Source organism: Polyodon spathula, chromosome 6 (assembly GCF_017654505.1).
Source record: "Polyodon spathula isolate WHYD16114869_AA chromosome 6, ASM1765450v1, whole genome shotgun sequence".
NCBI classification, from domain to species: Eukaryota; Metazoa; Chordata; class Actinopteri; order Acipenseriformes; family Polyodontidae; genus Polyodon; species Polyodon spathula.
Window position 1 is genome coordinate 61,446,893 of NC_054539.1, and position 12,732 is coordinate 61,459,624.

Genomic DNA, 12,732 nt, shown 5'->3' on the forward strand with positions numbered 1-12,732 from the left:
AAATATTATTTTAAAAGTTTTAATTATCTAATACATTATATAATTTATGGCTTTAAAAGGTGTTACCTTTTCTGCAGTACCAACTTTGCAACTAAAAATTAAATAATGAGAAAAAATAATAAACAAACACACAAGCTGGTACCTTTAAAAAAAATGAACAGCATTTCTGTTTCATATATAAATTTTGTTCGTTTCTGACCGTAAGTCACGTGCTAAATGTCGCAGCATTCAATAGTATATATATATATATATATATATATATATATATATAATATATATATATATATATATTATATCAGATATAATATATATATTTTTTAAAACGCTCAACTAAACAGCAATTATAAAATAGAACACAACTCTATGTACATGACAAACACAAGTCAAATTCAATCAAATGGAAGCACTTGGCCCATCTGTTCTTATTAATATAATGGCCTGCCCATGATTTGCAATTTCAGCAGTTGGATTTGCAGTGGAAGGCCATAAATATTTTGATAATGCCATATTCTTTCAAAAAGTCTCATATTCCTCTTTATTGCTGTGAGAACATTCTGATATCTAGTACCATTGCAGATAATCTCACAATTGTACCATTAAGGCTATAGTTAATTTTGTAGTTTAACATTGCTTTCTTGAAATAGGGTTTTTAATATAAGTTTGGTTTGTGCTTTAAAAACCATACATTTTAAATTACGAAGCTGAATGTTACTGCTCTCATATTATCTGGGTCACTAAAGCCGATGGTTCTTTACGGCTCACAGAAGTTTGTCTGGTTTTAATATGGCCTCCAGACAGACTCATCCATCCTTCCACTTGAGTTTAACACAGTTGGTGAGCTGCTATGGCTTCCATCGGGATCAACGTCGTTTTGGTTTGGAAGGTTGGGGTTGATGAGGGAGCTGCCAGTTGAGGCACTAGTGCAAGGCGGGAGCATCCTGGAAGGGGAACGATCTCCCCCCGGCACCATGGAGAACTGGTAGGATCCAGAAGAGCCGTAATAGAGATAGGGGGTGCTGCCGGTTTGGAAGGGTACACTTTGGTTCTGGGTGGAGCCAGGGTAAGGAGGTGGCAGGTAGGTATGGTAGTGGGTGGTTGTGGACATGCCCAGGGACATGCCTGACGTGACTGGGGTGGGCGTGTAGGTGAAGGTGGCTGGGTAGTGCATCCTGGGATTGGAGAAACGGCTCTCAGTGAGGGAGGACAGGCCTGCGAACTGTCGTTCAAACTGCCGGGGGTCTGAAAACGGGCTCAAGTCTGAAGCTCCTGCAAAACCAGATAAGTCTATGTTAAATGCACGAATATTTATTTAAACACACCTAAAAACAGCATATAATAAAAATGACCTGTAGACTGTATCTGCTCTAGGGCGTGGTCAGATATCAGGGGATCAGGAGACACCAGTGTACAGCCAACTTCTGAAAAATGTTTATTGTGAGGGCCTAGTATTCAATAGATGAATCATTTCATGTAGTTCATGAAAGCTACACTGTTAAATGTTATTCTCATATCACAACATGCATTGGTGATGTATATGAGCCATGAGCCAAGGAATCTATGAAAAAGATCAAGTAGTTTTTGTTACTCAGAAATGTCTTCATCTAGACAATGTGGGGAAGCTATAAAAAAGGCTAACAAGATGCTCGGATACATTGTGAAAAGTGTTGAATTTAAATCAAGGGAAGTAATGTTAAAACAGTATAATGCATTACTAAGACCTCATCTTGAATATTGTGTCCAGTTCTGGTCACCTCGCTATAAAAAAAATATTGCTGCTCTAGAAAAAGTGCAAAGAAGAGCGACCAGAATTATTCCGGGTTTAAAAAGCATGTCATATGCAGACAGGCTAAGCATTAAATCTGTTCAATCTTGAACAAAGAAGACTATGCGGCGACTAAATTCAAGCATTCAAAATTCTTAAAGGTATTGACAATGTCGATCCAAGGGACTTTTTCGACCTGAAAAAAGAAACAAGGACTAGGGGTCACAAATGGAGATTAGACAAAGGGGCATTCAGAACAGAAAATAGGAGGCACTTTTTTTACACAGAGAATCGTGAGGGTCTGGAATCAACTCCCCAGTAATGTTGTTGAAGCTGACTCCCTGGGATCCTTCAAGAAGCTGCTTGAGGAGATTCTGGGATCAATAAGCTACTAACAACCAAACGAGCAAGATGGGTCGAATGGCCTCCTCTTATTTGTAAACTTTCTTATGTTCTTATGTAAGACTGTGTGTGACTTAATCTTTTCCCTTCTTAACTGCAAAAGCAGAGTCCGTGCTCGTAACATCTATATATGCATGACTATTTGCAAACTTAACTATAAAAATGTGGCTGTCATGTACTGTACAACAGAAAGGACATACAGAACTCAAACGTTACTGGAACAAAACCAGAGTCTAGTTTTAATTTAAACCAGTTTCTGCATCAATGGAAACGAAGGGTTAAGCTAGGGTTAAGCTAGTGGAAACTGCAAAGCGTTATTGAATTAAGCAAAACAAAATCAATATTATTACCCTTCACACACTTTAAATGAATCAGAAATAATTCTGGCATACAAAGAAATGCATACACAGAAACACTTTTTACTAAATACAGTTTTTTTTTTTTTTTTTTTTTTTTTTTTTAAGGAAGCAGCACTAGCAAGTGGTTTGTTTTGCTGTGATTGGATGTGGTTAGTAAAATATGGCATGGCAGTGCTGGTTAGTTCAAAGCAGAGTGCACTCAAGGTCAGTCACATTATGATCAGCACCAATGAATAACTTCTTAAGTGCTCTGCCCACTCCCCATAGTGCTGCCTCAATACGGTATCATCGCTGGGTCAGCTTTGGAGTCACTGGATATGCATGTTTTACACTTGAGGGACCATAGTAAGCATAATCCTTATTAACTGCCAATCAGCAACTTCTTCTATTGTGATTTGGATTTCCTTACAAATAGTGCCATCATGAAAGTATTTGCTCTTGAAAAACATGGGAATACTTTAAGTATGCCACAGCTGGAAAACTTTGTTATACATAAACATGCAATGTGTTTTCTTTTTTATTTCTTACATAACATAGAGTACATTTCTAGAAAACTAAAGGCAAAGCTTGATAAAAGTTTCAATGTTATGAAATTTGCAGTTTCTGTTTTGACACTTATAAAGTGGGCTCATCCACAGAACTTGCAAACAGCTAAATCCCTATATATATATATATATATATATATATATATATATATATATATATATATATATATATATATATATATATATATAGTTGGTCTGATGGAATTATTTGAGTTGACATGAGGTGAAGCCCTGGGTTTAGCCTTCAAGGCAGTATCTGAGGCCCACACCAAGTTTTTGTTGGATCAAATGCCAGCCTACGAAACAGTCCATTACCAATATGCTCACATAAAACTGCAATCACAGTACAAAACACTTTGATCCAAAATGGGACCCAATAACGAACAGCAGCCTGCTCTTCTAATGACCCAAAAGGTAGTGAAGACTATTAAAAACGCATGGAAAAAGCATCCTAAATAAAACTAAATAAGTTATTCATTAAGTTTCACTCTCCTTCCTCATCAACTTGATTTTTAAATTGCAAGTTTAAAATACTGATTGAGACTTGTGGCTTGCAGTCTAAAATTACCACAATATCGCAAGCAGATCATGCAGCCTCAAACTCCCTATCTGGAAGAGCTTAGGAATCAATATTGCATTGATTAAGGGTTTCTGAAATTGAAAAAAAAATGCTCTTTGAAATCAGATATTGCAATGGGATGAAAGCCAAGAATCGGCACACTGTATCTTTAAAAGAGGCCACACAAGTGGCACTGCGATCACATGAGCCTTTTTGTCACATCTCTGAACCAGCTCCAATCAGTGTATGTGTGCGTGTGTGTGTGTGTGTGTGTGTGTGTGTGTGTGTGTGTGTGTGTTTGTGTGCATTTCTATTCAGATTGGAAAACACTGGGATAAATCGGGAGTGCACATATGGAAACGCTTTCAAGGGAAACAGTTTCCACGAAATTCATAATGAGCCAAGTGCCCCCTCAGATGTGGTTGCGTGCCTCCGATTAGCCAAAGAAAAAGGGCAAATCTGCTCTTTTAGTCCTTATATTGGTTTTCTAAAACTTAAAAACCACTAACAGGCTGTGGCTACCAAAACAGTGGGCCGCAAAGAAATAAAGACTTTCCTCCTAAAAACTGTGTCCTTAAGCGCAATATTGTTATCATAAATCATGAGGCGTCTTCTTTGTCTCAGAGTCTGCCTTGGGAAGCATAATACAGTGTTTGAAGTGCTACAAATATCAGAGCAGTGTTCATTTGATAACATGTGTGGTCAATTACAATTGCCGCTTTTGGTTTATCTGATATCTGCAATTTGAATAGAAAATCTTCTTCCAGGAAAGAAGAGCTCAATTTCAAAAGTGACACAGTGACTTTTCTCTGGCCCTAAAAAGGCCTTAGCAGAGGCTCTGTGATAATCCATCTGCTTTGTCCCGTGTACAGAATATGTGGCATGCCATGTGTTTAACTTCTGCATGCTAGTGGAAAAAGGTAAGAGCGTCATAAAGGAAGCTGGTAAATTATACTGTGTCAGAGCAGTTTGTTGAGCCTAAGGGTGTGCCACATGTTTTTCACATTATTGAATGTTCTTTGTAATTATTGAGACTATTAGTTCAGCTTTCAATTAAGGAAAGAAAAAAAAGAAAAAAATGTAAGTCTTGCCAAACCACAATATCAAAGTGTCAGTTACACTTTTCTATGTGTGGATTTATAAAGTAGTATTTCTACCAGTAAAGTACATAAGATATTGCTTGAAAATGGGGGAGTTTTATTATCCCTTTGGCCACATTTTGTTCCTTTTTTGGAGAAAAAAAATATCATACAGTACATCCTCACTATAACAAACCTGTTGGGATCCAAGCCTTTTGTTCGTTATATCAAGGGGTTCGTTATAGCAAAAGGACAATCAAAATGAAGGATAAACTACTGGAGTAAGTTCATGAGATAATATTGTGAATAAAAGTAGAATTACATGTATTTGTTTGTCTCATGAATGCAACGCATAAAACGCAAAAAGCAAAAATCCCCAATTGAAGCTTACTCAAAATCAACCTGACATGAATCGTTTCAAAGTGCACCAAATCTTAATCCAACATGCAAGAATCCCAAACTGGTCTTTCATTCCAAATCAACCTGACATGAATCGTTTCAAAGTGCACCAAATCTTAATCCAACGTGCAAGAATCCCAAACTGGTCTTTCATTCCAAATCAACCTGACATGAATCGTTTCAAAGTGCACCAAATCTTAATCCAACATGCAAGAATCCCAAACTGGTCTTTCATTCCAAATCAACCTGACATGAATCGTTTCAAAGTGCACCAAATCTTAATCCAACATGCAAGAATCCCAAACTGGTCTTTCATTCCAAATCAACCTGACATGAAAAGTTCACCCGATCCTCAAGTTTGTTGTTGTTTTTTCCTCAATCAATTTTGCTTCGCCGTATGGTTGCTGAACGAGCCAAAAAAAGTTTTATGTGCTTTTAGAAACCCTAGATTCACAACAGAGATATGCCATTTTTGAATATAGTTTCCAGCTTTGTTGCAACATAAACATTCGTTTCTGTATAGTTACACAGGATGCACTTTTTATTAAGACAGAAGAGTTGACTTCACTGCCGAGGTGGCATCCAGTGTGTGTTTATATTATCTTTTTTTTTTTTTTTTTAATTTTGGGTCTAGGGGCAAGGTTCGTTATAGCCGAAACATCGTTATAATGAAGGTCGTCATAGCGAGGGTGCACTGTAGATTATTTTCATTCAAATTTGTAATTCATTTTATGTATGTGTTATGTGTTTTTGACCCCACCCCCACCCCCCCCCAAAAAATACTGATATACAACTCCTGTTTATTATGTGCATTCACCCAAAGTAAATCCAAAGAATGTGGTTGACATATCAGTTTATACCAGTATAATAAACCGAAGAACTGCTGCATGCTTATCAGTTCTATCTTTGATGTAATTTACAACATAGTTTGCAATACCCTGCCTCCGAAAAGAGTGGCTACAGCTCATAACTGAGATCCAATTAAAGAAATTGGAAACTGTACAAATTGTGGCTGGTCAGCAAAGTTTCTGAAAGCTGTTTATATTGGATGAATTAACATGAAATACGACTGCTAACGTCTGTTGACTCATGCATAACTGGTAAGTAATTCTGCTAAACAGGGATATTATTTGCAAGCCAGCCCTGGGACTTTTTGGTTCAGTTGAGAGTAAAATCCAGGTCCCTTAGCACTTATTTTGTCTTATTTTAATATTGCAGGTCATGTTTTTGTCATGTAATAGGTTTCACAAATCTATGCCACTTCAGGATGCACATGCTGAATAAAGCTTTGTATGGGATACAAAGAAGAGGTGGATATGTACAGGCTGGGAACTCTTCCGCAAATCAAAGAGATAAGGAGATAATTCAGCTGATGAGTCAAGGAATTGACTGCTCAGGTAGTTTGTCCCACCTGGTACATTTATTGTATAGGTTGCATTGTACTGCAAAGAACAATACTTTCTTAAACTGCAGTTTATTGCAGTAAAAATGCAGTCAATTTTATATTTTTTTGTAATGAAGGCATTATTGGAAGAATGATCAAGGGAATCAGGGGTTTCTCATTTAGTGTGAGGCCTGGGTTCAAATCTGCCAGTCACTTTTTATTAGGACATAAGGTATTACACATGTCTCTTTGATGAATTGCATTTGGTGGACAGTAGGATCATTAGGTGCTTTTCTGCTGTTTGTTAAAAGAACAAAGCTCTTCTCTTAGATGAAAGACAGAAGAAATCTAAACTAATCAAATCCTACAAGGCACTTGGCTTTTGCTCAGATTGTCAATGAACCAGTGCAGTGAGAAGTCTTTTAATTTTAACATTTGCTCTGGGCTTTGTGAAAAAAGAAATAAGAAAAACCCTTAAAAAAATCACCTGGCAGTTTTTCAAACAGATGCACGAAAGTAAAACCGCAGACACGAAAAATGTAAATGAAAAGTCAAGTAGAAAAATAAATATTAGTCTACAGCTGTATTAAACTAATGCGCTGTTACAACTGTTACATCTCTCAGCTTACTCTGAGTTTGTGTCACAGCCCTGCTATTACCACTTTCACAAGTGGTCATGTTATACAAGTTCACAGTAGGTTACACTTGATGGTTTTTTCTTAAACCAGGCTAGAATTTCTTTACAATGGAATTCTTACAAAAATCTTAATACAGGTCAATAAAATTAACCCCTTTGCCAAACAAACCTACAGTCCCCTTTACCCCTGCTAATGTGGACTGGATAAACCTCTAAACCCTACGCTGCATCTGTGCTGGAATAAAACATAACTCACATGTACACGATTGCTGATGAGATTGTAAAAGTTCCCTGGTGTTTGATCAACAGGTGTCTGAGATTGTATCCAGAAACCAATATATTTTTTTGTACAGCTAGCCAGCCAATAACAAGAATATTACTTAAACAAACAGTAATTCATAAGACGAGATTTTTTAAAACACTTGATTAATATATCTATATGGACTGCATACAGAATTGTTGGGTACTGGGTCTTTTAACCTTTTACCGAAGGAACTACACATCTTCATTAGTTGTAGTTAATAAATCTGCTCCCCATAAAACCCAGTGAGCTCAGGCTTGGCGGTTGAACTACTTCACTGCAAAGCCTACTGGCACAGTTCTTCTGCACTGGAGTGGAAAGCTGTTTACCTGGGTGGCGTCTTGGCACATCACTGATAGCAGGAAGCCCTGTGGCTCGGGTGGAGGAGAGCGGGGTGGTAGAATGTATGGATGGTGAAGTCATCTGACTCAGATAAGGTGTATACGATTGGTCATACGACCAGGGAGGAGATGACTGGGCCTGTCTGGGGTCTGGAAAGGAAGGAAAAACGGGTCTTCAGAAATTTGAATTTTGACAGAACATATTTGCATGCAGTCAACAGTGGGCTGCAAATCAGTCGTTTTTACAGTACCCCATTCTCCACAATAGTGGCCCTCGTATTACAGGCTCCCTGCAACAGTATCTCCAGGAAAACTGTATGTTTGAGTAACTAGGTGGAGCCGGGGCACAAACTGGCGAACCTGTGCACTGCAAGCAAGCACCTTAACCACAATGCCAAAGAGCCAGGTTCGACACAATTCGTGGTTTTAGAGCTTAACCTCATCTCATCTCATCTCACCGACGGAACAGAATCTCCTCCAGAGCAGCCAACACTGTAACTAACCTCCAAATCTGAAGTATGTGGCCCAGCAGTAAGATCAATGCACTGCACTCACTAACAAACAACAACGGTAGCTGTGATTACTCAGAACAATTACAACTAATGTAAAACAAACAATTCCCATATTCAGATAAATATTAAACAGTAAAACATGAAATATCAATGCCCAATTGCTGACAGTTCAACCACCACCATACAAACCACAGTGTATCTAAAGTTCAGAATCAGCATTTGAAAAAAGCAGGTGAAGTGTGAACTTTCCATTACATGTTCACAGCAAAACCATGCACCAACATGTATGTGTTGAAAAAAACTTTATTAAAAACAAATACAGCCAATGAAAACATAAAGGCAGAAAGAACTGCGCAACATCAATCAATACCATATACATAATGAGGCTTTGAATGCGTTTATTCACTACAGAATACAATAATCATAAGACCTGGGGGCCTTACAACCCCTTCCCTGAAAGTCAACATTTCATAACAAAGCAAACCAGGTTTATTTTAATAAAATAAAAAAAATCCTCCTTTTGCAAACAGTTCTGCTTCGGTCTGTGGGTGTAATGTAAAGCAGTCCTTTCAGCAACAATACTCAATGGATTGGGCTTATGCAACGACACTCTCTTCCCAGATCAGCTTAAACAAGTTAGACAGGGAGAGGCCAGCCTAACATGCAAATACTGCACCCTGCAAATCAAAACAACAATGTTCCTGTTGGTGCTGTACATACAATCCACGTACAAAACGTTGAAACAGCACATATTACATTTCTACTGATTTAAACTAACATATAGCACTAATATAGGTGAACAAGGACATTTTGACTGCCTCTAAATGCAAACACGTTACAATATGCATAGCTGTTTTACTCAGTGACAAGCTTGTATTTTGAAACTGCACAGCTAAGTCTCCACTGTGTGGTTCCCTATCCTCTGGCTACAGATGAGGTCTTTGAGTATTTTGTCTTGAAGTGCTGTGACTCACTGTTGGCTGGGGTGTTGATGTTTGTGATTTGGGGACAGGTTGATTGACCTGCTTATTTGTGTAGTGATGTAGCAATTGTTTATCTCAGTGTTCATTTGAAAAGCACAAAGGCTCTCAGGTTTTAAGTCAGTTTGACTTAATAGAGTGCAACATTTTTTAATGCTTGCTACAGTGAAAGTTGCATTATCGTTTTCCAAGATGAATTACGTTAACTACCATAAGATGATAAGATGACGGCACTTGCAAAATTTCTGTCAGCTTGCCAACAAATATAAAATCGGAAAATAATGGATGGTGGCGTCTGCTTTCTATTCTCTGTTAATTAAGTATTTGAAGTTGTCTATTAGTACTGAAAAGAAGCACAGTAATAAAATTAGAAACACGATTTGACTAGAAGTCGATAATCCACAAATCCTGATAACACTAGAAAAAAGCTTTAAGACACGTTGCTTTATTAGTTTTCAAATTTAAACAAGTGTATTTGAAAGGGGAACTTCTATATCTACTGCAGCAGGAAGCGGTACATTTCCTCATATTTCTCTGCAGGATTGCTAGCGTCTTTCAGGCCATCAGACTCGAGGCCTGGCTCTCAGGTGTCTCCCACTCCCCTTACCTGAGATCTGGGTTTGGCCTTGTGGGTTAAAGGGTGTAGGCACTGCGCTGAGAGAGGATCGGGGGTTTTGTGTCGGGACACTGACTCTCATTGTGGTCTGGCGAAGACGCTCCAACTCACTCAACCGCTCTGAAAACAAACCAGGTTTCGGCTGGTCATCCAGCTTCTGTCTGTGTCCTGCGAACAGCGAGAGAGAGAGAGAGAGAGAGAGAGAGAGAGAGAGAATGCAACCGTGTTCTCTTACAGTACGATTTCTAAAGTTGGCCAGGGAAAAAAAGGAAACCGATTTCTTACCAAAATGAATGTGCATAGTTGTTAAGCAAATGTGCACACATTCATTCCCTATAATAAAAAATGCTATACTGTAGTACTACCAAAAAGTTATAGTACACTAAAGTATCTTTAATGGGGGAGGTTTTATATTCTTTTATCCCGTAATTTTTTTTAGAAGCACTAAACACTCCTGCTTATTGTATTATGTGTTTGTTTGTTTATCCCATATCTACGCACGCAGCATGTACGTCTGAGAATGGATTTAGAGCAATAGAGGTTCGATCACATCAACATCTTTAGACTTGTGGAAAGACAGAGAGAGAGAGAGAGAGAGAGAGAGAGAGAGAGAGAGAGAGAGAGAGAGAGAGCTTGTAGCTGTACCCTCTAGTGGCTGGACCATTGCAAAAAATGTAAAATTTTAATAAAATAAAAACAAACACCACTAAATGCAATGATAAATGAACCATCTCTTTGCTGGAATCATGAATATATTAGATTTACATCTATGAATCAGTAATACTGTATAGGATCTGATTGAGTATGCCTATATTACGGTGAAAATCTGAACCAGTCTATTTTCAGCCATGCAAAACATCACAACTGTCCTTAAAAGATACTGCATACTTGAGCCTAGATTGTTCTGTCTCCCAACAAGACACCCAGCCACTGAAGACAGGAACTTGCAGGCACACAGGGAAACATAACTTGCCCTCCACGTTCCTCCCACAGGCTACACAAAATTCATAAGCAAAATAAGCAGCAACACAAACAGTAACCGGGGCAGCAAAAGGGAGAAGAAAAAAAAAAAAGTGCTACAGGTGCCGATCTATTAGCAAAGTTTGGGTCAATATAACCAAAGAATAGTAATGACAGTAAAGGACTGCATTTCTAAAGAGTAGGCCTGCCTGGCTAGCCTAAACTGGCGACTCTGAATGGCTGCAAAGTACATATCCAACAGAAGAAGGAGAAACTCTTGCCGGAGCTGGCCTGTCTCCAGCTGGCAAGAGATGCTAGCTACATTCAATCAGGCAAAACCTGATTACATTAAAGAAATAAGTTGAATAATAAAAGAAAGGAATAAAATAAAATGGTACAATAAATGCCCTGTACTGTAGATTTAACTCATCTGACCCAATGGAACTGTGATTTTTCAATTCCTTCCAAAAAAGACGTTTTTCTAATGTTATTATATAGTCAAGTACCCACCTATAAGTGGCAACAGCCATTGTAATGTTGTAATGTCAGCGTACAGTTATGTTTAATTATCAACAGAGTTCCTAGTCAAGTACCCACCTATAAGTGGCAACAGCCATTGTAATGTTGTAATGTCAGCGTACAGTTATGTTTAATTATCAACAGAGTTCCTAAAGATTCTATGTCAGTGAAATTAAATAACTTCTAAATAAATCAAGACATTTGAATTTAACTACCAGTTGTCAGGAGAAGGAGTGTTAAGCCAGGAAATAATACCCTGGGCAGTGACAGTTAGGATTTTCATATCCACATAGTAGTCAGGGCATGTAGCTGAGCCTGAGTGTTATCAAGCTTGAAATTTACAGATTAAAGGGTTTTTGAATTTTAATATTAATATTAGTTCAAACCATGTATTTTAATTGAATAATGAGTGAGCATGATTAAAATTGATGGTATTTTGTGTACACTCGATTGCTCTTTAGATATACCCTACTGTAAGCTAGTTTTTATAAATGTTTATTTAAGATTTTTATCAAGGCATAAAAAAGAAGGTCAATTTCAATGCTGTCCCGGGGGTGAGAGGCAGGAATAGAACAATGCAGACACAGCCCAGTTAAAAGACACAATCACACTCAAGGGGCGCACAAAAAAGGAAAACAAATTGAAATTAAATTAACAGGTGTGTCTTTTTTCACAAGAGTCAAAAGACAACAACCAAGACAAGCAGAGGCCCATTTGCTGAGATGGAAAAAGAAAATATCACTGATCAATTCATGTAGCTTGCAGTTTACTGACATAAAAAGCAGATCTTTGACTAAATAATCCCCTTGCTGAAGTGTCAATATGGCAGTTACCAGGGCTACATGTTTATTGTTCTTGTGTTAGGCTTAAAGTATCAAAGAAACTGATATACAATATTTACCAAGTTACTGCATCCATATGCCTGTCCCACTAAAAACTGTGAATAAAATAAGACAACCCAGCAGAAATCAGAGCTGTTTACAAGCTGTGTAAGACTGGCGTAAAAGCGTTGAAACTAGACTCCTAGTTTCTTTTACTTTGCTGGTTTTCTATTCGAATACAGTTGGTACTTGTTTAGTGTTTCAGTACTCTACAGTCCTGACTGGAATAGATTAATAGCTTTTAGTCATTGTTTGGTATAATTCATAAAATATCTCTCTTGTTGCAAACAAACAGGACCCGCAAAAAAAACAAAACCTTGGCCAAGTGTATCCACCCTAACACATGGCAGAGAGCATGGCATTATTTTCCCTGTGGATGGAATAATAACATGTGAAGTATGTTTTACTCCCACAACAGCGTTAAAAATTTATAGTTTAAAACAAGAAGCAGGATACATCTGATTAGTCCAAGCTTGCTTGTTTAGTGTATACATTT

At 37.8% G+C, this 12,732-nt stretch overlaps 1 protein-coding gene across 3 annotated transcripts in view; it reads right to left on the minus strand.

Annotated features, from left to right (window-relative positions):
• Positions 1–325: 325 nt before the first annotated feature.
• The window catches only part of LOC121317431 (runt-related transcription factor 2-like), a 64,432-nt gene continuing 52,025 nt past the window's right edge, over positions 326–12,732 (minus strand). For 2 of the 3 annotated variants that reach the window (XM_041253358.1, XM_041253359.1), the window contains 3 exons: positions 9,868–10,044; positions 7,757–7,918; positions 326–1,266 (listed from right to left, as the gene is read on the minus strand). In XM_041253358.1, coding sequence (XP_041109292.1) covers positions 779–1,266; positions 7,757–7,918; positions 9,868–10,044 — 827 coding nt within the window. In that variant the 3' untranslated portion in view covers positions 326–778. The remainder of the gene's footprint in view (positions 1,267–7,756; positions 7,919–9,867; positions 10,045–12,732) is intronic. The other variant, XM_041253360.1, reaches the window with a different exon arrangement.